The sequence below is a fragment of the Thalassophryne amazonica genome, chromosome 3 (genome assembly GCF_902500255.1).
Source record: "Thalassophryne amazonica chromosome 3, fThaAma1.1, whole genome shotgun sequence".
In the NCBI taxonomy this organism is placed as follows: Eukaryota; Metazoa; Chordata; class Actinopteri; order Batrachoidiformes; family Batrachoididae; genus Thalassophryne; species Thalassophryne amazonica.
Genome location: NC_047105.1, coordinates 3,409,534 through 3,436,053, shown reverse-complemented (window position 1 = coordinate 3,436,053; position 26,520 = coordinate 3,409,534). Strand labels below are relative to the sequence as shown.

Sequence of the window (26,520 nt, the reverse complement as noted above, 5' to 3'; positions counted from 1 at the left end):
AATTTGTGATCGGAGCGCTCTGAACACACCACACACAACAGGAATATCTGATAAGATTATCTTTAGCATCATCATGATTGTCGGGGCGTCCTTAAGATTGTCGGAAGGGGAAGATCGGGTCTGATATCAACCTAATTATCCTGCCGTGTGAACCCGGCCTTATCTACATCAGGACGCTCACGCAATGATCTTGAAACTGTTTTAAATATGGAATTGCATAATGTGGTTGAGTGGGTTACATCTAATAAGTTTGTGTTAAATACAGAAAAGACGAGCTGTATGATTATTGGATCTAGCTGTGTTGCTATGAAAAACCCCATATTAGACATTAAGATTAATAATATGAGCTGGGTGTAGTGGTAGATACAAAATTATCATGTGAAAAACATATAAATAATACAGGGTTCTAGCTAGCGCAAACGCGTTACGATATAATTTTGGACCGTTACGCTTATTTTGGACCGTGTAATCAACCGTTTCTGCAGCACGACTCCAGTTTGAAGCGTGAATGAAGCAATGCTTCGATTCAATGGCTCGTGGCTCTTTGATTCGCTGCTCTTCAGAAGCGGTAAGTCCGCTTCTTAACCCCTCTGAAAGCCATTAAAATATCATGAGTCATTTTTGTGTCGATTAAAGTCACTAACTGGGACTCTGGTCTTGTTGCAGTCAACAAAGGAGAATCATCCTCCGTTCTGCACAGCTTCAAACGCTGCGCGGCTCTCTGCTGAGACAGAGTCCACTTGGAATTAATAACTTCAAAACAAATTGCTGCTTTAACTAAAATGACACCTCTTACAAACGTTGTAATACAGACAATAAACTACAATCAACTAAAACGTTTTTTCCTCCCAAAATGAGACGTCCTGCATTCTTTATAAACCTGACCTGCAGCACATCTGCAAGAGCAGCTCATATAGAAATACATTCATGCCAATAATAATGTTTGAAAGGAAATGCTTTTGACAAAAACTAACAGATTTTATTTCTGTTTATGTCCAGAGATCAAGGATCCACCATGTAGAGTTTATTATGTCCAGAGTTTAAGGATCCAGTAACCAATTTCATATTTATTTACTTTAAGACTCAATAAAATGTTGCTCAATTTCAATTTAATCAGCTTACAAAGCGCCAAATTACAACAAAAGCCGTCTCAAGGTGCCTCACCCAGAACAGTTCAACATAAAAAATTAAAATAAATAAATAAATAAAAATTCAAATACCTAATTAAAAACAGAAGTAAAAGAATAAAACATAAAATAAAAACTACTCATAAGAAAGAGAATAAAAATAGGTTTTAAGTCTTGACTTAAAAATGTCCATGGACTCCGACTGCCTCACTGAGGTTCATGTACTGGTAACCCAGAATGAGATTGTCCACTCAACAAACTTCTCCAGCCTTCTGGACATGATGAAGGGACTTGGGTTGTACCTGGCTTTTCCCCTTTGGGTACCCCTAGAATGGACAATTTTTACCTTAAATTTTCAAAACCTGCCCCCCTTCCACAACACGCGACCCGAACCCGGAAAAGTGGTTTAAGATGAGTGAGTGAGTACAGATTATTCAGAATAGGGCTGCTCATGTGGCACTTAGATGCAGTTAAAGGACAAATATCATCACAATGCACAAAAAATTAAATTGGTTGTTAGTCAATAAAGGACAAATATCATCACAATGCACAAAAAATTAAATTAGTTAAATTAGTTAAATTAAGTTAGTCAACAATAGACTTTTATATTTGCTGATCATTTTTGTTAGAAAGATTATTGTCACTAAGTTACCTTATATTTTGTTTAGGAAGTTTTCTTTTAGTTCAGAAACTCATACTTACAGAACCAGACATGCTGTGGTGGGAAATTTTACGTTACCTGTAGCTCGAACCAATGCCATTAAGAACACTGTCACATTTAGGGGTACGCATGAATGGAATTTATTACTGGATCACATTAAACTCAGTGCAAATTAATGTTTCTTTAAAAAACTCAAACAGTATTTATTGGTACAGTATGTCGTTTTGGGTCACTTTTAAAGATTTTTTGTGTGTACCTCTCACACATATAGATTTTAGACACCATTTCTTGCGTGCATGTGCCAGCTGACACAAGGTATGAAATGACAAACAAAAAGTAAGATAAATAATAATTAGTCTTATTTACAGCATGACCCACATTACACCAAAAGTCCCTTGTTTCCTGAAAAAGGTTATTTTACATCTAGAAAACTGAAAATGCAAAGGAGACACTGTAAACAAAAAACCTTGCCTAGTTTCCTGTGCAGCCTGGAAATGCCCACTATATTTTTGGGGGTGGGTACGTGAAGCAGTAAAGTAAAGCAGTGACACGAACAGTTTGGACTCATATGAACACTGTTCCAGTGAAGACTTCAAACTCTGAAAGAGTGAGATTTCAAAGTTCATCATGTGACTCGTGAATCCACTCAGTCTCAGTCAGTCTGAACCCGTTTCTTGTTGTTTTTTGGTGACTGCGGTCCGGGTCTGAGGTCTGCTGGCTGAAGCCGTGATTAATCCTGTCCCTGCCGGCACCATCAAACCATTAAGGACGTAATGAAGCTGGAACCTGTCCTGCAAATTTAAATAGTTCTAATGAGCTCTTAATGAAGGTTGATGCACTCACAGACACCTGCTGATGTGGATTCTTGTGGGTTTAAACTGTGGCTCCAAGCTGAAGTCCAGGAAGTGGAAAAACATTAAGTGAACATGGCGCTTCAGCAGGAGGAGAACAAGCCCACCTTCAGAGAGATGGCTTCAAAACATACAAATGAATAGAAACACCAGAACTCTGCCTGTGTTTCCACACGCTGTAATCAGATCACTCCAGCTGGGGGCTGCAGGTTCCAGTCCAGATAGAAAAGGATCCAGAAGTCCAGCAGCTCAACGCTGAGCAGAAAACACATCTTAAAGACAGCAGCACAGAGTTTCCCCACAGCTGCAGTCAGTCCATTAATTATTAAGAAGGACTTGCATGAAAGACATAACGGCTCCATTTCAGGGGAAGGGATTCCACGGACTGAGGGCCTCCAGATTTCCCCACACAACTCGATTCAGCTACATCCAATCAGCTGCCAACAAAGATGATCATTATTGTGTCCATTATAACACACAGTGACAGTATAACAGCGCCGCCCAGTGTGTCTACCACATACTGTTACACAGTTAATGTGTTCACAGAAGACATCACTTCATTCCTGATAACAAAGCAATTTATTGTCAGAACTCTCCCAAACTTAAACCAGCTCATGGACTGGACAGAGGGCACCTGTGTGGGAAACAGGACATGTTTGCCGCACGTCCTCACCAAGTTATCAAGTTCAACGCCTTCATTAACTCTTATGGCCAGGTCCCTGGCAGCACCACAACCAACACACCACAGAACCTCCCTGGGTCCTGACAGGCAACTGCCAAAACAAGTCCTTCCCCACCATCCAAAATATCCATCTCTCTCCAGCAGCCGAGTCACACATGAGCATGTCCTTGGCCTTCTCCAGTTTCTGGGATCCTCATTACTAAAGCGAGAAGAGTATAATTGCAGAAGTACAGCAATAAAAACCCAAGAAACTGAATAAAACACAGGGTTCTCAGCAGGATTGTTTCTCAGCGTAATAGGATGGATAAATCACCTTAAAAAGCCGGGGGTTCAGGGGATATTTAAGCTCCCCCCAAAAAAAGCTTTGATGTTATGGGCTTATAAAGGGCCTTCTTTGTTAGTCTAAATAAATATACCAAAATCTGATGTCCAGACAGAAGAAGAGAACAACTCTGTGTTTCAAAGCGTGAGGAAAGTGTTTCCAAATATGGCACCAATTTGAAGTTGAAGCTGCAGAGGAGAACTTCATCTGGTTAAATGTGCTGAGAGTCCAGCTCACCTGTTGTCTCTGCAAACTCACACCTGCTGCGGTCTCGTATCCACAGAGCCATCAGCTTAGAAATGATCCAGTGGTTTGTGCCGCATCGTCGCAGCTCGCAGCGCGGCGCACCGACCGTCCTTTAAAGGGGTCCTTAAACCTGTAGTTAAAGTCCTTATTCTCTGTGAAGCCCGTAAAATTTTCACTGAAAGCCAGATAAATTTTTCGAATGGTTTCCAGGTGCCAGTCTCTAACAGCTTCTGACAAAATTCTGATGGAAAAAAAGTCCTTTTCATTCCGCCATTTCCAGACAATGAAAATCCGACGAGGGGGCGGGACCACTCCTTCCACAAGGCGTGCTCACAGGCGAATGACGTCACCGACAGGCGTGGAAAAACTCACGCATGCGCACGAGGGTTCAAGCATGTCTGACGTAAAAACATATGAATGAACTCCATATAGTTTTTGAAAAAAATAAAAAGGTACAATACTTTACGGACAGACCTCGTACATATATACATATAAATAAACCACACCTCCACATGACTCCGTGAGAAAAGTCTGAACTCAGGAGACAGTCTGAGTGTTTGGAACCTGAACCAGGATAAAGACGACTGCAGAGACCCAATGGGACCTCCTTGACTGGGGGGGTTAGGGTGTGTGTAGACCTGATCACCAAGACAACAAGACAGTCCAAAATGATCCAGAATCCACTTGTAGAACCTGACAAAACCTAAAACCTGGGAGCAGCACTGAGAAGTCTGAACCCCCACAGATGGACTCTGAAAACAGAACCTGCTGGGTAAAGTCTGAATCCTGTCAGCTATACAGAGACATCCAGATACAATCAGCCGGAGTCAAAGTTCACAAACATAAAACAGCTATAAACTGACACAAAGAGTTCAGAGGTCACATCTGCTAGGCGGATCGAGACTCAGATGTCCCACAGTGACCCGGGTTCCCCCCCACAGATTTGGTATCAGGAGTCTGGCTTCAACAAAGACATTTACATGTGCATTCAGACAAATCATTTTATATAAAATGACGTGGACAACAAATATTAGAGCAACAACCTGAAACACCAGAAAAATCAAGAAACTGAAAATATTCTGATATTTGACTCTGGAGAGGACAAAGTCTGAAAATTTATCATCATGATTACTCGGGATGGGTATTGATAAGATTTTATTGATATCGATGCCATTATCGATTCTGCTTATTGATCCGATTCCCTTATCGATACCTCTTGTGAATTTTGTACTAAAAGTAGGCTTTACAGGTTTTCTATGTATTTCATTGAGTCTTAAAGTAAATAAATGATCAATATTATGAAATTGGTCACTGTATCCTTGATCTCTGGACATAAATAAAAATAAAATGGTGTTTCGCTTTGAAGTTATTAATTCAGACTGGACTCTATCGTTCTAACTCGTCAGAGAGCCGTGCAGCGTTTGGAGCTGTGTGACCAGAACGGAGGACGATTCTCGTTTCTTTCTCACAACAAGACAGGAGTCCCAGTTAGTGACTTTAATCCGCACAAAAGTGACTCACGATTTCACATATTCAGGGATGAAAGTGATGAAAAACAAAAAAAGCTAAAACCCAAAATTACCCCCCAACACCACCTGCATGAAAATGTTTCAATTCTAGAAGCTCTGAAATGCAATCTGGGACTATTCCAGACAATAAACTGCAGTGAGTGCAGCATCCATTTAGTGAGAAAAAAAACAAAACAACTTTCCTTATTCAGATTCATTCCAGTCGTATTCTGCTCTTACTAGGATGCAGCAGTTTTCTAGTTTGGCAGATAGAAATCACTGAACTGTCATTAAACTTAAATAAGACAGGGATGAAATGGAGGTGTGAGAGTCACTAGGTGTTCACACAAAACATTTATTTATTTATGTATGTATTTATTTATTTATGTATGTTCATTGTTAGTTGGTTTTATATTTTCTGTTGTGTTTTTACTCAGGTTCTTTTTGTCTCTTTCTCTAAAATTGTATATAATAACTAATCATTCGATTATTAATATATAAACAAAAATAAATTTAAGAAATATTACAATTTGCAATATATTTGACTCTTTTACGACAAGAAACACTTGACAGCTGCAACTGCTTAATGCTAACTAACACTGAAAATGCCATAGACATGCTAACGCGTTAGCATCACCCCCGTTTTTAAGTTATAAAATACATCTATCAACTGTTTCAGAAGACCATAACAGGTCAGTTTAACATAAAAAAAGGTAAATAATACTCACAGCCATATGCTCTTTAGGGTTTTAGTGGGGAAAAATAAGATAAGCGAAAGAAAAAAAAAATGCTTCAATCGGTTCAAGGTTCAAAACAAAGTCACGCTGCAGAAAAGTTGATTACAGACCCATTGCAGGGTCTGTAATCAATGTAGAGAAATTATAATTTTCCTGACAAACACCCCCAAAACAACGGCCACTCTGAAGGACCGATAAGGGAATCATTAAGTAAAAAGGTTATTGATGTCGGTGGATCAAACCATTTCTTAACAATACCCGAAAGGAACCGGTTTTCGATACCCATCCCTAATGATTACAGAACAAAATGATCAGAGTGCTTAGAACCTGCAAAAATGACCGATACCGTCAACATTAAATTATCAATCTACTGACTGATACTGATGTCACAGAAAGTGCAGTGAGGGAACCTGCACCCGCCCAAAACTGTGTGTGTGTGTGTGTGTGTGTGTGTGTGTGTGTGTAAATCAGTCCCCAGATTAACATGACCAGTATCACAATACATGGGCCACTGAAGTGGCCTTTCTAATATCAAGAGGTAAACTGTTCCACGGTGTAGCAGCACGAGAGGCAAACGCTCTAAAACCTGCAGACATCTTCTGAACCCTGCAGACACGGAGGGAGCTCATGTCCTGCGATCACACAAACAGGTCAACAAGTTCCACGACTGCTCGTCGATCAGAATCCATGTCAGTATCAGCAGCCATTTGTCAGAATCAGAACTGCAAAAATTGTGAGTTGGCCCATCTGCAGCAGCACCAATGATCTTAAAAGCCTACAGAATGAGTGGGTCTGCACACAGGACAGAGACAAAACCTGGGTCAGTGCGCCCCGTATCGGCCGATGTTAGTCCACGAGTTCCCAACTCTAAAAACACAGCAGATTAGAAATTAGATTTGGATTTTCATGTCTGAATACAGGACAAAGTGGCCCCCTTTAAAATGGTTCTGATTAGTAATGCGCGATATAAACGATATACCATATAAACAATATAAAAATGGTCTATGATAGAGATTTTAATTACATGCTCTATCGCGGTAACGCATGTTGATGACGTCAACTACACGCGACCCGCTGCTGCATGCATCAAACAACATGGCGGAAGGCGAAACAGAGCGACAAGAACTCGTGAAAAAGACCAGTGCAACTTCCATTATTTGAAATTGGTTTGGATTTAAACCGTCCAATGAAGAACAGAAAACAATACTCTGCAGAATGTGTGGGGCAACAGTTTTAGCTAAGACCAGCAATACAACTAATCTGTTCTACCACCTCAAAGCAAAACATGCCATTGAATACCAAGAGTGCCAGCGAATGCAGGCGGCCCCAAGCTACAGTCACAAGAACATGGGACAGAAAACAACAGAGACTGAACCAGTCCTCCATTGAACAATTATTTTCAAAAGGTACTCCTTACAATCGGAAAAGCCCACGATGGAACGACATTACGAGGGCTATAACTGTTTACTTGTGTAAGGACATGGTACCCTTTCAAACTGTAGAGAGACGCGGCTTTAAAACCATGATCGGAGCTATTGAGCCACGATACGAGCTGCCAAGCCGCAAATACTTTACAGAAACAGAGATGCCAACATTATATTCCGAGCTTCGCGAAAAGGTTGAAAGAGAGCTTTGTGGTTTGAAGTACTTTGCCACTACAGCGGACCTTTGGTCGAGCCGAACCATGGACCCTTTCCTCAGCCTGACCATTCACTATATAACGGACAATTGGAATCTTGGGAGCCGGTGTTTGCAGAGGTCGTACTTCCCTACTGAACATACGGCCAAGGAGATAGCACAAGGACTCAAAGACGTGCTCGAGTCATGGGGTTTTAATGAAGAAAGCCAAGTGTGCATCACCACTGATAATGGAGCGAACGTGGTCAAAGCAGCGTCTCTGAATGACTGGACCAGGCTGCAGTGCTTTGGACATAGGCTGCACCTCGCCATCGGTAGGTTAAGTATTTAGTGCATAATGTTATAATATTTTAACATCCTGCTGTAGTAGGGGTGGGTATCGAGAACCGGTTCCTTTCGGGTATCATTAAGAAATGGTTCGATCCACGGACATCAATAACCTTTTTACTTAATGATTCCCTTATAGGTCCTTCAGAGTGTCCGTTGTTTTTGGGGGTGTTTGTCAGGAAAATTATAATTTCTCTACATTGATTACAGACCCTGCAGCGGGTCTGTAATCAACCTTTCTGCAGCGCGGCTTTGCTTTCAACCTTGAACCAATCGAAGCAGTGATTCGCAGATCGAACCAGTGCTTTGATCATTGCTTCGTTGATTAATTTTTTCTTTCGTTGTCCCCCACTAAAACCATAAAGAGCATGTGGCTGTGAGTATTATTTACCTTTTTATGTTAAAGCGACCTGTTATGGTCTTCTGAAACAGTTAATAGATGTATTTTATAACTTAAAAACGGGACTGATGCTAACACGTTAGCATGTCTATGGCATTTTCAATGTTAATGTTAGCAATAAACAGTTGCAGCTGTCAAGCGTTTGTTGTCATAAAAGAGTCAAATGTGCATGTAATACAGCATAGTAATGTTGCATTTGTGTTTAGAGATGTAGTATATAGCAAATGCTTTATATTTGTGTTAACTGAAGTGTGTGTGTGTGTGTAGGTATGCGGGTGTGTGTGTGCGCGCACATGTGCGTGTGTGCATGCATGAGAGAGATGGGAGAGTGAGATTTAATTAACAAATAATATTTTATCAACAGAAAAAAGTGTGAAGGACCCCCGAATCGACCGTGCTGTTGCCTTATGCAAGAAGATTGTAAGTTCCTTTTCCCACTCTTGGAAAAGAAGAAAAGCACTGAAGAAAGCCCAGGCTGAGCACAATCTTCCCTTACAGCGTCTCATCACAGAAACGCCCACAAGGTGGGGGTCACGACAGATGATGATCCAGAGGGTGCTTGAGCAAGAGAAGGCCCTATCACAGGTACTGAAAGCAGACAAGAAAACCAGACACCTGGTACCCACGTGGCAAGATACAGATGTCCTGGAATACATGAGAAAGACCCTTGGCCCACTGCTTGAGTTCACAGACGCACTGTCTGGGGAACAGTATGTCAGCGTGTCATACATTAAACCCGTTCTCCACCTTTTCAATAACACTGTTCTTACTGCAGCTGATGATGATGCAGAGCTGACCAAGGACATGAAAAGGATCATCCTAGAGAACTTAAATGAGAAGTACTCAGACCCAGAAACTGTTGATTTGATTGATATGGCCTCACTGGTCGACCCACGGTTTAAAGATACATATACAGCTGATGACCACAAGATGTTCATCAAGACCAGAGCAGTAGCAGAAATTCAGTCACTGTTGGCCGTGAAAGCTGTAATGGTCACAGAGCCACACACAAGCATAGAAGCTGCAGCTGCTGGTGTTGAAGCTGCTGAAGCTGCTGTTGAGACAGAATCGAAGAAAGTCAAAAGGAGCCTGGGAAGCTTTTTCAAAAAGGCCTCTGATGACACAGGTGCTCTCGCTGACAGAGAGGCCATCGAAGGGGAGCTAAAACGTTACCTGAGGACCATGCCAGTTGATGGAGAGACTGACCCCCTGGGCTGGTGGCGGCTGCACCAAGTTAATTTTCCCAGGGTGGCAAGACTGGCCCAGAAATATCTCTGCATCCCGGCCACAAGTGCCCCTTCTGAAAGGGCATTTAGCACAGGGGGCAACATAGTTACACGCCACCGATCTCTGTTGAAGCCAGAGACTGTAGACAAGCTTGTATTTCTGGCGAATAATCTTTAGAGCGTAACAAATGTCACATGATGTAAACAAGTCTCAGTGAGTTCCCGGCTTTAACATTTATGTTGTGTTATGTTGCATCTTACTATACAACAGCTGAGATCAAAAGTTTTAAAGGTGGTGTGAAACTTATATTATGCATATGGTCTTAAGGATTTCAGTATGGTTTTTTTGGGTTTTTTTAAAGAGAAGACACCAAATTTTCTGTTCTTCGCCACTTTATGCCTTCTATACTGTTTGCACTTTTTGCTGTTTATGGTATGGCACTACTGCAACTAAACCTTTATACTTGAAAAAATGCTGTTTAGTTTACATATGTGCCTTATACTGTAAGTATTCCAATTGTGTTTTCATTTTGCACTTTAATAGTTTTATTTGAAGTATACGAGGGCTGTCAATAAAGTTACGGTCCTTTTTATTTTTTTCAAAAACTATATGGATTTCATTCATATGTTTTTACGTCAGACATGCTTGAACCCTCGTGCGCATGCGTGAGTTTTTCCACGCCTGTCGGTGACGTCATTCGCCTGTGAGCACTCCTTGTGGGAGGAGTCGTCCAGCCCCTCGTCGGAATTCCTTTGTCTGAGAAGTTGCTGAGAGACTGGCGCTTTGTTTGATCAAAATTTTTTCTAAACCTGTGAGACACATCGAAGTGGACACGGTTCGAAAAATTAAGCTGGTTTTCAGTGAAAATTTTAACAGCTGATGAGAGATTTTGAGGTGATTCTGTCGCTTTAAGGACTTTTCACGGTGCGAGACGTCGCTCAGCGCTCTCAGCCGCCGTCGTCAGCCTGTTTCAAGCTGAAAACCTCCACATTTCAGGCTCTATTGATCCAGGACGTCGTGAGAGAACAGAGAAGTTTCAGAAGAAGTCGGTTTCAGCATTTTATCCGGATATTCCACTGTTAAAGGAGATTTTTTTAATGAAAGACGTGCGAATAGAGCCTGAAATGTGGAGGTTTTCAGCTTGAAACAGGCTGATGACGGCGCCTGAGAGCGCTGCACGACGTCTCGCACCGTGAAAAGTCCTTAAAGCGACAGAATCACCTCAAAATCTCTCATCAGCTGTTAAAATTTTCACTGAAAACCAGCTTAATTTTTCGAACCGTGTCCACTTCGATGTGTCTCACAGGTTTAGAAAAAATTTTGATCAAACAAAGCGCCAGTCTCTCAGCAACTTCTCAGACAAAGGAATTCCGACGAGGGGCTGGACGACTCCTCCCACAAGGAGTGCTCACAGGCGAATGACGTCACCGACAGGCGTGGAAAAACTCACGCATGCGCACGAGGGTTCAAGCATGTCTGACGTAAAAACATATGAATGAAATCCATATAGTTTTTGAAAAAAATAAAAAGGACCGTTGCTTTATTGACAGCCCTCGTATGTGCACTACACTGATACATTTAAAAAGGCTATTCCTAATACTGGAAGTATTAACTTACTTCACAGTACCAGTTCAGGTACCAAAATTTAACTATGTTGAAAGGATTTTCAGTACAGTGTCTGTTCTTTAAAAAGACACCTCTTTTGTTTTTTGTTTTATTTATATCAACAGCTTTCTGTATTATTACAGTGGGGGCATAATAAATGTTGTATGCCTACATTCTATGTTCTATCTTTCTTTCAATATACGTATTTAGCCATTTGGCTTTCCTCAGGGTCTATGTAACCTGTTCTGAAATGATTTATTATATAATTTATGTATCGTGATAATATCGTTATCACAATAGGTTGCAGTGTGTATCGTGATATGGATTTTTGGCCATATCGCCCATCCCTAGTTCTGATGCGGTTGTTGTTCTGTCTTCCGTCAAAAAAACTCAACATTTATTTATTTGTTTGTTTGATTGTTGGGGGGGGGGGGGGGGGTGCATGCTCACTGTCCAAATCCTAAAACCTGCTTCTGGGGTCGGTGTGTTCTGCGGAGTGATGGTGCTGCTGCAGAGGAACCAGAAGGAGCAATGCCCTCGTTTAGAGGTCACAGGCTGAGGAGGAGTCACCGGGATCCAGGATGCGGGATCCCCCTCCTCCTGAACGCAGTAAGGCAGGACACACCCCGGGTGGGGGGGGGGGGGGGGGGGGCTCGTCACCCGCCCACCCCAGCCATGACGTCAGACAGCAGAGTGCTCGTTAATTCAAACTAAAGGATGTACAGCCGAAAAGAAGTGGCGCCGAGGAGGCTCAATGCGGACAAACCGCTCCAACCGGCGGAACCGGATCAGCCCGCGGGTCCGAGCCAGCCGCCTCACGGCAATATGACACTCATCAAAAACACATATTCATCCTAAATCAATAAATCTCTGTTAGCGTCTGCACGGCGTGCTGCAGAGGCGCGCGCACGCGCGCTCTCGACTACCTGCTGCTCACCGAACCGCACCGACAATCTGCTCAACTCATTAACGTTCTCATCACGGCGACGACACCACGGACAGACAGTCCCCAACAGCAACAACCCAGAACCGACCCACGACCCTCCTCCGTTCGGCCTTCAGTTAACTGACGACAAACGTTCGACACACGAAAATCACAACTTTACCAAGTCAGCAAATCTAATCCACTTCCTCCTGGACATCCAACCAGAAGACGTTTTACTCTGAACTTACGCAGTTCGATATGACTGTCCGATATGACTGATGGGGGGGCTGTCCCTCGGGGACGGGCTTCAAGTGTTTCCAGGCGCTCTGAATGTCTCCGTTACCGCAAAACTCCATTCACAATTTAATCGTTTAAAACGTTTTCCCACCGGGACGCCGTCAGGACGAGTAAACCCGCTCGAAAACCGGTTCAACGGAATTAACCGAAGCCCGTCTTCAATTCGGCGGCAACCCCGAGCAGACAGAAAGACGCTGTGCGGTTCAAACGACAACTTCACGGAACGATCCGCACCGAGTGATTCAGGCTGGAAAATATCGTGACACAGCAGCAGAACTGGGCGGTGGAACCAGCGACCGCAGCGAGTCCAAAAGTTGGCATTTGACCGAATCCGAGTCTTCATCAACCGGTTACAGACGTGACGATAATCTCATCGATGACGTGACTCAATAATCAGTCAGGTTTAAGGACCGTTTGTCGACAGAACGGAGCCCTGCGGCGAAAAGGTCCGGAACTGTCCCGGACACAAACCAGACCCGTACACAGGATCGAGTCCCCGAACAGTTCCCACCTGTGGAAAACCCACGTCCACCCACACAGAAGAGTCAACGCAAAGAACGGATCCGAACCCGGATACTGAGTAGAACCAGAGTCCAAAAACACGTTTCTGTCCACTTTAAGCACCGCAGACACACGGAACCGATTAATCTGCTTCTCCCTGGTGGGCACGGGTACAAAACGACATAAAAACAATAATAATAATTAAATAATAATAATCGTTACCTCCGATCCGGATCCAGGTCGGAATCACAGCGATGTCCTTTTCGGTCCACCTTGGATCCGCAGTGGTTCAGGTTCTGCCAAAACCCGTCCCTGCGTCTCTGACCTCCGACGTTTAAACCGTTTTTGTCACAGATGGTGAATCCCGGGACGGAAAAAGACCCAAATCCAAATTTAAGAGTCGGACACGGATCGGATCAACACCAGAAATAAATAAATAAGCATTAAAAAAATGACCCAGCAACTCCAGAAGACAAAACACACGGAGAACCAGCAGGACCAGACCGTGAAGTGGTCCGGAACACTGGGACGGGACCGCAGAAGAACTGAAAGAGGGCGGGAAAAGTGCGGCTGGAGACCGCGACAGTGGGCGGGACCAGGACGGGATCTCCCTTTTTAAGGTGGACCTCCTAATTCATCAGGTCAGCCGAACTCCGTCCTGCAGAGCTGGATCCGGATTGAGGCTGGGTCATGCAGACTGAACAGACTGAACTGTGACGTTCCTGATCCTCTGAGTCTCTCAGAGGGACAAAATATTAGAAACACGTTCAAAGTGAAAAACCCTGGCAGAACTGGAACAGAATTTATATTCTCAATACGGCTACGTAACGATAGAATTTAATATTCTCAATACGGCTACGTAACGATAGAATTTTGTATTCTCAATACGGCTACGTAACGATAGTATTTTATATTCTCAATACGGCTACGTAACGATAGAATTTTGTATTCTCAATACGGCTACGTAACGATAGAATTTTGTATTCTCAATACGGCTACGTAACGATAGAATTTAGTATTCTCAATACGGCTACGTAACGATAGAATTTTGTATTCTCAATACGGCTACGTAACGATAGAATTTAATATTCTCAATACGGCTACGTAACGATAGAATTTTGTATTCTCAATACGGCTACGTAACGATAGAATTTTGTATTCTCAATACGGCTACGTAACGATAGAATTTTGTATTCTCAATACGGCTACGTAACGATAGAATGTAATATTCTCAATACGGCTACGTAACGATAGAATTTTATATTCTCAATACGGCTACGTAACGATAGAATTTTGTATTCTCAATACGGCTACGTAACGATAGAATTTAATATTCTCAATACGGCTACGTAACGATAGAATTTAATATTCTCAATACGGCTACGTAACGATAGAATTTAATATTCTCAATACGGCTACGTAACGATAGAATTTTGTATTCTCAATACGGCTACGTAACGATAGAATTTTGTATTCTCAATACGGCTACGTAACGATAGTATTTTATATTCTCAATACGGCTACGTAACGATAGAATTTTGTATTCTCAATACGGCTACGTAACGATAGAATTTTGTATTCTCAATACGGCTACGTAACGATAGAATTTAGTATTCTCAATACGGCTACGTAACGATAGAATTTTGTATTCTCAATACGGCTACGTAACGATAGAATGTAATATTCTCAATACGGCTACGTAACGATAGAATTTTATATTCTCAATACGGCTACGTAACGATAGAATTTTGTATTCTCAATACGGCTACGTAACGATAGAATTTTATATTCTCAATACGGCTACGTAACGATAGAATTTTATATTCTCAATACGGCTACGTAACGATAGAATTTTGTATTCTCAATACGGCTACGTAACGATAGAATTTTATATTCTCAATATGGCTACGTAACGATAGAATTTTGTATTCTCAATACGGCTACGTAACGATAGAATTTTATATTCTCAATACGGCTACGTAACGATAGAATTTTGTATTCTCAATACGGCTACGTAACGATAGAATTTTATATTCTCAATACGGCTACGTAACGATAGAATTTTGTATTCTCAATACGGCTACGTAACGATAGAATTTTGTATTCTCAATACGGCTACGTAACGATAGTATTTTATATTCTCAATACGGCTACGTAACGATAGAATTTTGTATTCTCAATACGGCTACGTAACGATAGAATTTTATATTCTCAATACGGCTACGTAACGATAGAATTTTGTATTCTCAATACGGCTACGTAACGATAGTATTTTATATTCTCAATACGGCTACGTAACGATAGAATTTTGTATTCTCAATACGGCTACGTAACGATAGAATTTTATATTCTCAATACGGCTACGTAACGATAGAAATTTATATACTCAATACGGCTACGTAACGATAGAATTTTGTATTCTCAATACGGCTACGTAACGATAGAAATTTATATACTCAATACGGCTACGTAACGATAGAATTTTGTATTCTCAATACGGCTGCGTAACGATAGAAATTTATATACTCAATACGGCTACGTAACGATAGAAATTTATATTCTCAATACGGCTACGTAACAATAGAATTTTGTATTCTCAATACGGCTACGTAACGATAGAAATTTATATTCTCAATACGGTTACGTAACATTAGAATTTTTTTATTCTCAATACGGCTACATAACATTAGAATTTTGTATTCTCAATATGGCTACGTAACGATTTAATTTTGTATTCTCAATACGGCTACAGAAAGCTAGAAATTTATATTCTCAATACGGCTACGTAACAATAGAATTTTGTATTCTCAATACGGCTACGTAACGATAGAATTTTATATTCTCAATACGGCTACGTAACGATAGAATTTTATATTCTCAATACGGCTACGTAACGATAGAATTTTGTATTCTCAATACGGCTACGTAACGATAGAATTTTGTATTCTCAATACGGCTACGTAACGATAGAAATTTATATACTCAATACGGCTACGTAACGATAGAATTTTGTATTCTCAATACGGCTACGTAACGATAGAAATTTATATACTCAATACGGCTACGTAACGATAGAAATTTATATACTCAATACGGCTACGTAACGATAGAATTTTGTATTCTCAATACGGCTACGTAACAATAGAAATTTATATACTCAATACGGCTACGTAACGATAGAATTTTGTATTCTCAATACGGCTACGTAACGATAGAATTTTGTATTCTCAATACGGCTATGTAACGATAGAAATTTATATTCTCAATACGGTTACGTAACATTAGAATTTTTTTATTCTCAATACGGCTACATAACATTAGAATTTTGTATTCTCAATATGGCTACGTAACGATTTAATTTTGCATTCTCAATACGGCTACAGAAAGCTAGAAATTTATATTCTCAATACGGCTGCGTAACATCGATCCATCCATCCATTTTCTTCCGCTTTATCTGGAGTTGGGTCGTGGGGGCAGCAGCTCAAGCAAAGCCGCCCAGACCTCCCGATCCACACACACTGCCCCCAGTTCCTCCGGGGGAACCCCAAGGCGTTCCCAAGCCAGCTGAGAGACGTAGTACCTCCAGTATGTCCTGGGTCTTCCACGGGGCCTCCAGCCACCTCTCCAGCAAGGCGTCCAGGGGGCATCCATAAAAGATGCCCGAGCCACCTCAACTGGCTCCTTTCGACATGGAGGAGCAGCGGCTCGACTCCGAGCTCCTTCCGAGTGACCGAGCTCCTCACCCTATTTCTAAGGGAGCGCCCAGCCATCCTGTGGAGGAAACTCATCTCGGCCGCTTGTACTCGCGATCTCGTTCTTTCGGTCATGAGCCAAATCTCATGACCATAGGTTAGGATGCTTGCTCTGGGCGTCGGCAATGTTGGTCCTTATTTGAGTGGAGTGACTTGGGCTAAGTTTGTTGTGATTTGGCGCTTTATATATATACATAATATACTTATACATGGATTGAAGTGTAATTGAATATTGAAGTGTATGTCTGTGTGTTGATATGTAGTGTGTTGTGAATTTGTGTTTATGTTATTATGACTGTTATAATTGTTGGACTTGTACTAGCAGGGGTGGGCGTTGATAAGCTTTGCTTCTGCCCACACCCTTTTGGACTCACAGGCTTTTATATAACATTCATGTTATTTGTATGTTTCTGTTCTTTCAGATTTGTGTGTGTGTGCCGAATAAATCCATTCATTCAATCATTCAGGATCGGAACGTAGATCGATCGGTAAATCGAGAGCTTTACCCCCCTACTCAGCTCTCTCTTCACCACGACAGTCCGATACAGCGACCGCATGACTGCAGATACTGCACCGATCCATCTGTCGTTCTCACGCTCCATCCGTCCCTCACTCGTGAACAAGACCCCGAGATACTTAAACTCCTCCACTTGAGGCAAGGACACTCCACCGACCTGAAGAGGGCAAAGCACCTTTTTCCGGTCGAGAACCATGGCCTCGGATTTGGAGGTGCTGATTTTCATCCCGGACGCTTCACACTCTGCTGCAAACCGCCCCAGTGCACGCTGAAGGTCCTGATTTGATGAAGCCAACAGAACCACATAGCCTGCAAACAGCAGAGACAAGATTCTGTGGTTCCCAAACCAGACCCCCTCTACACCCTGGCTGTGCCTAGAAATTCTGTCCATAAAGATGATGAACAGAACCGGTGACAAAGGGCAGCCCTGGCGGAGGCCAACATGCACTGCAAACAGGTTTGACTTACTACCAGCAATGCGAACCAAGCTCCTGCTGCGGTCATACAGAGACCGGATAGCCCTTAGCAAAGGACCCCGGACCTCGTACTCCCGGAGCACCCGCCACAGGGTGCCCTGAGGGACATGGTCAAATGCCTTCTCCAGATCCACAAAGCACATGTGGACTGGTTGGGCGAACCCCTGTGAACCCTCGAGCACCTGATGGAGCGTGTAGAGCTGGTCCAGTGCGCCGCAACCATGATGAAAACCACACTGCTCCTCCTGAATCTAAGGTTCGACTATTGGTCGAATTCCGAACACACCCTCCAGTCCCCATTCTTTAACAGAGGGACCAGAGGGCTGCATAACAATAGAAATTTATATTCTCAATACGGCTATGTAACAATAGAATTTTGCATTATCAATGTGGCTACATAAGGATAGAATTTTGTCTTCTCAATACAGCTAAGGAACAATAGAATTTTGTGTTCCCAATATGGCTACATAGTGATAGAATTTTGTATTCTCATTACGGCTATGTAACAACAGAATTTTGCATTATCAATGTGGCTACGTAAGGATAGAATTTTGTCTTCTCAATACAGCTAAGGAACAATAGAATTTTGTGTTCTCAGTATGGCTACATAGTGATAGAATTTTGTATTCTCAATACGGCTATGTAACGACAGAATTTTGCATTATCAATGTGGCTACGTAAGGATAGAATTTTGTCTTCTCAATACAGCTAAGGAACAATAGAATTTTGTGTTCTCAATATGGCTACATAGTGATAGAATTTTGTATTCTCATTACGGCTATGTAACGACAGAATTTTGCATTATCAATGTGGCTACGTAAGGATAGAATTTTGTCTTCTCAATACAGCTAAGGAACAATAGAATTTTGTGTTCTCAGTATGGCTACATAGTGATAGAATTTTGTCTTCTCAATACAGCTAAGGAACAATAGAATTTTGTGTTCTCAGTATGGCTACATAGTGATAGAATTTTGTATTCTCAATACGGCTATGTAACGACAGAATTTTGCATTATCAATGTGGCTACATAAGGATAGAATTTTGTCTTCTCAATACAGCTAAGGAACAATAGAATTTTGTGTTCTCAGTATGGCTACATAGTGATAGAATTTTGTATTCTCAATACGGCTATGTAACGACAGAATTTTGCATTATCAATGTGGCTACGTAAGGATAGAATTTTGTCTTCTCAATACAGCTAAGGAACAATAGAATTTTGTGTTCTCAATATGGCTACATAGTGATAGAATTTTGTATTCTCATTACGGCTATGTAACGACAGAATTTTGCATTATCAATGTGGCTACGTAAGGATAGAATTTTGTCTTCTCAATACGGCTACGGAACAATAGAATTTTGTGTTCTCAATATGGCTACATAGTGATAGAATTTTGTATTCTCAATACGGCTATGTAACAACAGAATTTTGCATTATCAATGTGGCTACGTAAGGATAGAATTTTGTCTTCTCAATACAGCTAAGGAACAATAGAATTTTGTGTTCTCAGTATGGCTACATAGTGATAGAATTTTGTATTCTCAATACGGCTATGTAACGACAGAATTTTGCATTATCAATGTGGCTACGTAAGGATAGAATTTTGTCTTCTCAATACAGCTAAGGAACAATAGAATTTTGTGTTCTCAATATGGCTACATAGTGATAGAATTTTGTATTCTCATTACGGCTATGTAACAACAGAATTTTGCATTATCAATGTGGCTACGTAAGGATAGAATTTTGTCTTCTCAATACGGCTACGGAACAATAGAATTTTGTGTTCTCAATATGGCTACATAGTGATAGAATTTTGTATTCTCAATACGGCTATGTAACAACAGAATTTTGCATTATCAATGTGGCTACGTAAGGATAGAATTTTGTCTTCTCAATACAGCTAAGGAACAATAGAATTTTGTGTTCTCAATATGGCTACATAGTGATAGAATTTTGTATTCTCATTACGGGTATGTAACAACAGAATTTTGCATTATCAATGTGGCTACGTAAGGATAGAATTTTGTCTTCTCAATACGGCTACGGAACAATAGAATTTTGTGTTCTCAATATGGCTACATAGTGATAGAATTTTGTATTCTCAATACGGCTATGTAATGACAGAATGTTGCATTATTGATGTGGCTACGAAAGGATAGAATTTTGTATTCTAAATACAGCTACGTAATGATAGAATTCTGTATTCTCAATATGGCTAAATAACGATAGAATTTTGTATTCTCAATACAGCTACATAGTCATAGAATTTTGTATTTTCAATACGGCTATGGAACAATAGAATCTTCTGTTCTCAATATGGCTACATAGTGATAGAATTTTGTATTCTCAATACGGCTACATAACATTAGAATTTTGTATTCTCAATATGGCTATGTAACGATAGAATTTTGTATTCTCAATACGGCTACGTAACATTAGAATTTTGTATTCTCAATACGGCTATGGAACAATAGAATCTTCTGTTCTCAATATGGCTACATAGTGATAGAATTTTGTATTCTCAATATGGCTACGTAACATTAGAATTTTGTATTCTCAATACGGCTATGTAAAGACAGAATTTTGCGTTATCGATGTGGCTACGAAAGGATAGAATTTTGTATTCTCAATACGGCTACATAACGATAGAATTTTGTATTCTCAATATGGCTACGTAACGATAGAATTTTGTATTCTCAATACGGCTACGTAACATTAGAATTTTGTATTCTCAATACGGCTACGTAAGGATAGAATTTTGTATTATCGATGTGGCTACGTAATGATAGAATTTTGTATTCTCTGTGGTTACATAACAATAGAATTTTGTGTTATCAATGTGGCTACGTAACGATTGAATTTTGTATTCTCGATGCGGCTACGTAATGATAGAATTTTGTATTCTCGATGTGGCTATGTAATGATAGAATTTTGTATTCTCGATGTGGCTACGTAAAGATAGAATTTTGTATTCTCGATGTGGCTATGTAAAGATAGAATTTTGTATTCTCAATGTGGCTACATAAAGATAGAATTTTGTGTTCTCGATGTGGCAATATAGTTGGCCTGAACCATGGTAATTGAGTAACAGTAATACAAATTCATCTTGTTGGCCCAGCAAATTTACACTTAGGTACTCAGCAAAATTGTTTCTGGCTAAGTTAATGCATTTTACTTGGGTGGAAATACCTTACTTTTTTTCACTGAGCAAATTATTTTTTGGAGTGCAGATAGAATTTTGTATTATAGATGTGCCTACGTAAGGAAAGAATTTTGTATTATCTATACGGCTACGTAAAGATAGAATTTTGTATTATTCTTATGGCTACGTACAGATAGAATTTTTTATTCTTGTCGCTACGTAAGTATAGAATTTCTTACTGTCGATGTGGCAATGTATGGATAGAAATTTGTATTATCGATAAGGCTACAATACAGATACAATTTTGTATTGTCGATGTGGCTACGTATGGCTAGAAGTTTTTGATTCTCAATATGGCTATGTACGGATAGAAATTTGTATCATCGATGTAGCTATGTACAGATAGAATTTTTTATTTTCAATGTGGCTGTGTAAGGATAGAAACTTCTATTATCGATAAGGCTACATACAGATAGAATTTTTTATTTTCAATGTGGCTATGTACGGATAGAAATTTGTATCATCGATGTGGCTATGTACAGATAGATTTTTTTTCTTGATGTGGCTATGTACAGATAGAATTTTTTATTCTCAATGTGGCTATGTAAGGATAGAAACTTCTATTATCGATAAGGCTACATACAGATAGAATTTTTTATTTTCAATGTGGCTATGTACGGATAGAAATTTTTATCATCGATGTGGCTATGTACAGATAGATTTTTTTTCTTGATGTAGCTATGTACAGATAGAATTTTTTATTCTCAATGTGGCTATGTAAGGATAGAAACTTCTATTATCGATAAGGCTACATACAGATAGAATTTTTTATTTTCAATGTGGCTATGTACGGATAGAAATTTGTATCATTGATGTGGCTATGTATGTTGTGTGGGCCACTGAAGAGGAGGTACTGCTGGCCCACCACCACCAGAGGGCGCCCTGCCTGGAGTGCGGGCTCCAGGCACCGGAGGGCGCTGCCGCCTTACAGGAGCAGCCAGGATGACAGCTGTCACCCATCACTGGAGACAGCTGATCCCAATCAACAAGGAGGTATATCAGCAGGACGGCATCTCCACCTCATTTGCCGAGATATCGCCTTACCAAAGAGGTAACAATCTCCGCCTACACATACGTGTGACTATAATTGTATTCTTGTTGATTATTTGTAGGACAGCTGACTACCGGACAGCATTTGGATAAGTACTCACCTTCCTACACTCCTTGATTGTTGTTGACGAGAGGTGGAGGTGGACTCTCCACCCTCCGTGTTGCTGGGTGCAGCCGCACCCACACCTGACTGTTTCTGTTTCTTGCCAGCAGTACCGGATCTGACGAGCGGAGGCAGTGGCCACCTGGGAATTCGGGACTTGGCGGCTCCAGTATTCCCGGGGTTCGGTGGCAGAGGAAATTGGGTTGGTTCCGGTTCGACTTGGACAGACGTCTCCTATCGTCGAGCCTGCCCACACGACACCGTTGTAATTGGACTCAATTTCAATATTGTAATCGGCTGTGTTTGTTGTGCCTGTTTCACAACAGTAAAAACAGTGTTATTTGACTCCTCCATTGTCCGTTCATTTGCGCCCCCTGTTGTGGGTCCGTGTTCCTACACTTTCACAACAGGATATCTCGGCCAACGTCATGGATCCCGAGGGGCGTCAACCGGCTGTTGAACGGCCAATGGAAGACCAGGACGCGCAGGCGTCCTCGGGAGGGGTGATCGGTGAGTTGCAGCGGATCCTCGCCGCTTTCACGACTCGGATGGATTTAATGACCGAGCAGAACGTCCTCCTGAACCGCAGGGTGGAGGCTCTCGCCGCACAAGTGGAAGAGCGTCCCCTGGGCGCCGCTGCGGCTCTCCCTCCCGTCGACCCTGTGCGTAACAGCGATGTTCCACTGGTCGTCCAACGACCCCCCCCACCTTCCCCTGAAGCTTACATAAGCCCCCCAGAGCCGTACGGAGGCTGTGTGGAGACGTGCGCAGATTTTCATATGCAGTGCTCGCTCGTCTTCGCACAGCGTCCAGTCATGTACGCGACCGATGCTAGCAAGGTAGCTTATGTAATAAACCTGCTTCGCGGTGAGGCACGCGCTTGGGCTACAGCGCTCTGGGAGCAGAATTCACGGCTCCTTCTGACATATGATGGGTTTGTAAGGGAGGTCAGAACCGTGTTCGATCACCCTAATAGAGGCGAAACCGCTTCAACCGTGCTACTGTCAATGAGACAGGGGCGTCGGAGCGCAGCTGCCTATGCAGTCGACTTCCGCATTGCGGCTGCGAGGTCCGGCTGGAATAGCACTGCGCTCCGCGCCGCCTTTGTAAACGGACTGTCGTTGGTTCTTAAGTAGCACCTGGTGGCTAAGGACGAACCGCGGGATTTAGATGGGCTCATCGATCTTGTCATACGGTTAGACAACCGGTTAGAAGAACGTCGGCGGGAACGAGACGAAGGGCGTGGCCGGGCACGCGCCGTCCCTCTCCCTTCCGGTTCTGACCGCGCTCCGCCTTCCCCACGCTCCACGGCCCCTGCGCTCCGTGGGACCACAGCTCCCCCTACTGACGAAGCTATGGACACGAGTAGGGCAACATTTAGGGCACCGGATGCACAGAGGAGACGGGGCCACGGAGCTTGTTTTGTTTGTGGTGCCATAGAGCACCATATGAGAGACTGCCCCGAGCGGTTAAACTCCAACGCCCGCCCCTAGAGACTGGGCTAGGGGTGGGCCGAGACATTCACGTGGGACACACCCACATTGCCACACGTCTCCCAGTCACGATCCTTTATGAGGACTCAACCCTGAAGTCCCCAGCACTGGTGGACACGGGCTCTGAGGGGAATCTGTTGGACAGCAGATGGGCCAGGGAGATAGGGCTCCCTCTGGTGGCGCTTACCTCGCCTGTTCAGGTTCGGGCACTAGATGGCTCCCTACTCCCTCCGATCACGCATAAGACACCTCCTGTAACTCTGGTGGTGTCAGGAAATCACCGGGAGGTGATCGAGTTTTTTGTGACCCAGGCCACCTCCCGTGTGGTTTTAGGATTTCCCTGGATGTTGAAGCACAATCCCTGGATTGATTGGTCGTCCGGGGTAGTGGTGCAGTGGAGCGAGACCTGCCATCGGGTGTGTCTAGGTTCCTCGGTTCCTCCCGGCTCCCGAGCTAAGGAGGAGGTCAGAGTCCCGCCCAGTCTGGGGACGGTGCCGGTGGAGTACCACGACCTTGTTGACGTGTTCAGCAAGGATCTGGCTCTCTCTCTTCCCCCCCACCGTCCGTATGATTGTGCCATCGATTTGGTTCCGGGCAGTGAGTTCCCGTCCAGTAGGCTGTACAACCTCTCACGGCCTGAGCGCGAATCAATGGAGACCTACATCCGGGACTCGTTAGCTGCCGGGTTGATCCGGAATTCCACCTCCCCGATGGGCGCAGGTTTCTTTTTTGTGGGCAAGAAAGACGGCGGACTTCGTCCATGCATTGATTATAGGGGGCTGAACGAGATCATGGTTCGCAACCGATACCCGTTACCCCTGTTGGATTCAGTGTTCACACCCCTGCATGGAGCCCAAATTTTCACCAAGCTTGATCTTAGAAATACGTATCACCTGGTTCGGATCCGGAAGGGAGACGAGTGGAAGACGGCATTTAACACCCCCTTAGGTCACTTTGAGTACCTGGTCATGCCGTTCGGTCTCACAAACGCTCCCGCAACATTCCAAGCGTTGGTTAATGATGTTTTGCGGGATTTCCTGCACCGGTTCGTCTTCGTATATCTAGACGATATACTCATCTTTTCTCCAGACCCTGTGACCCATGTCCAGCATGTACGTCAGGTCCTGCAGCGGTTGTTGGAGAACCGGCTGTTTGTGAAGGGCGAGAAGTGTGAGTTCCACCGCACGTCTTTGTCCTTCTTGGGGTTCATTATCTCCTCCAACTCCGTCGCTCCTGATCCGGCCAAGGTTACGGCGGTGAGAGACTGGCCCCAACCCACAAGCCGTAGGAAGTTGCAACAGTTCCTAGGCTTTGCTAATTTCTACAGGAGGTTCATTAAGGGCTATAGTCAGGTAGTTAGCCCCTGACAGCCCTGACCTCACCAAAAGTCCCCTTCACCTGGTCGGGTCGTTGCGAAGCCGCGTTCAAGGAGTTGAAACGGCGCTTCTCGTCTGCACCTGTTTTGGTGCAGCCCGATCCTAGTCGCCAGTTAGTGGTTGAAGTGGACGCCTCGGACTCAGGGATAGGAGCCGTGCTGTCCCAGAGCGGGAAGACCGATAAGGTCCTTCACCCGTGTGCCTATTTTTCCCGCAGGTTGACCCCAGCTGAACGGAACTATGACGTCGACAATCGAGAGCTCCTTGCGGTGAAAGAGGCTCTTGAGGAGTGGAGACATCTGTTGGAGGGAACGTCCGTGCCATTCACGGTTTTCACTGACCACCGGAACCTGGAGTATATCAGGACCGCCAAGCGGCTGAATCCCAGGCAAGCCCGCTGGTCACTGTTCTTCGGCCGTTTTGACTTCCGGATCACCTACCGTCCCGGGACCAAAAATCAGAGATCGGATGCTTTGTCCCGGGTACACGAAGATGAGGTCAAAACGGAGTCGTCGGATCCCCCGGATCCCATCATCCCGGAGTCCGCTATCATGGCCGCCCTCACCTGGGACGTGGAGAAGACCGTCCGGGAGGCCCTGACACGAGACCCGGACCCCGGAACCGGACCGAAGAACAAACTCTACGTCCCACCAGAGGCTAGGGCTGCAGTCCTGGACTTCTGTCACGGTTCTAAGCTCTCCTGCCATCCTGGGGTGCGTAGGACCGTGGCAGTCGTCCAGCAGCGCTTCTGGTGGGCGTCCTTAGAGGCCGACGTCCGGGGTTACATCCAGGCCTGTACCACCTGTGCCAGGGGCAAGACCGATCACCGCAAAACCTCGGGTTTGCTACAGCCGCTGCCCGTTCCTCATCGCCCCTGGTCCCACATCGGCCTGGATTTTGTCATGGGTCTCCCGCCGTCCCAGGGAAACACCGTCATCCTCACGATAGTGGACCGATTCTCCAAGGCGGCCCACTTCGTGGCCCTCCCGAAGCTACCAACGGCCCAGGAGACAGCGGACCTCCTAGTCCACCACGTCGTCCGTCTGCATGGGATACCATCAGACATCGTCTCCGATCGCGGTCCCCAGTTCTCCTCGCATGTTTGGAGGAGCTTTTGCCGGGAACTGGGGGCCACGGTCAGTCTCTCGTCTGGGTATCACCCCCAGACCAACGGACAAGCAGAACGGGCCAACCAGGAGATGGAGCAGACCCTACGCTGTGTGACAGCCGCGCACCCGACGGCCTGGAGTACCCACCTGGCCTGGATCGCGTACGCCCACAACAGTCAAGTGTCATCAGCCACCGGCCTCTCCCCTTTCGAGGTGTGCTTGGGGTATCAACCCCCGTTGTTTCCGGTGGTTGAGGGAGAGGTCGGTGTGCCCTCGGTCCAGGCCCACCTACGGAAGTGCCGTCGGGTGTGGCGTGCCGCCCGTTCTGCTTTGTTAAGGGCCCGGACGAGGGCGAAGAACCATGCAGACCGGCGGCGGGCCCCGGCTCCC

General features: G+C 43.7%; 2 protein-coding genes across 5 annotated transcripts in view; one reads left to right on the top strand and one right to left on the bottom strand.

Annotated features, from left to right (window-relative positions):
- LOC117505101 (plasma membrane calcium-transporting ATPase 1-like) overlaps positions 1-13,746 on the bottom strand; it is a 171,157-nt gene extending 157,411 nt beyond the window's left edge. For 2 of the 4 annotated variants that reach the window (XM_034164633.1, XM_034164645.1), the window contains exon 1: positions 13,277-13,744. The gene's annotated coding sequence lies outside the window, so the exon portion shown is untranslated. Of the gene's footprint in view, positions 1-13,276 lie in introns of all 4 variants that reach the window. The other 2 variants (XM_034164654.1, XM_034164639.1) reach the window with 2 other exon arrangements.
- The window catches only part of LOC117507700 (zinc finger BED domain-containing protein 1-like), a 29,185-nt gene continuing 10,279 nt past the window's right edge, over positions 7,615-26,520 (top strand). Inside the window, exons 1-2 of the mRNA XM_034167516.1 lie at positions 7,615-8,086; positions 8,864-9,790. Coding sequence (XP_034023407.1) covers positions 7,615-8,086; positions 8,864-9,790 — 1,399 coding nt within the window. The remainder of the gene's footprint in view (positions 8,087-8,863; positions 9,791-26,520) is intronic.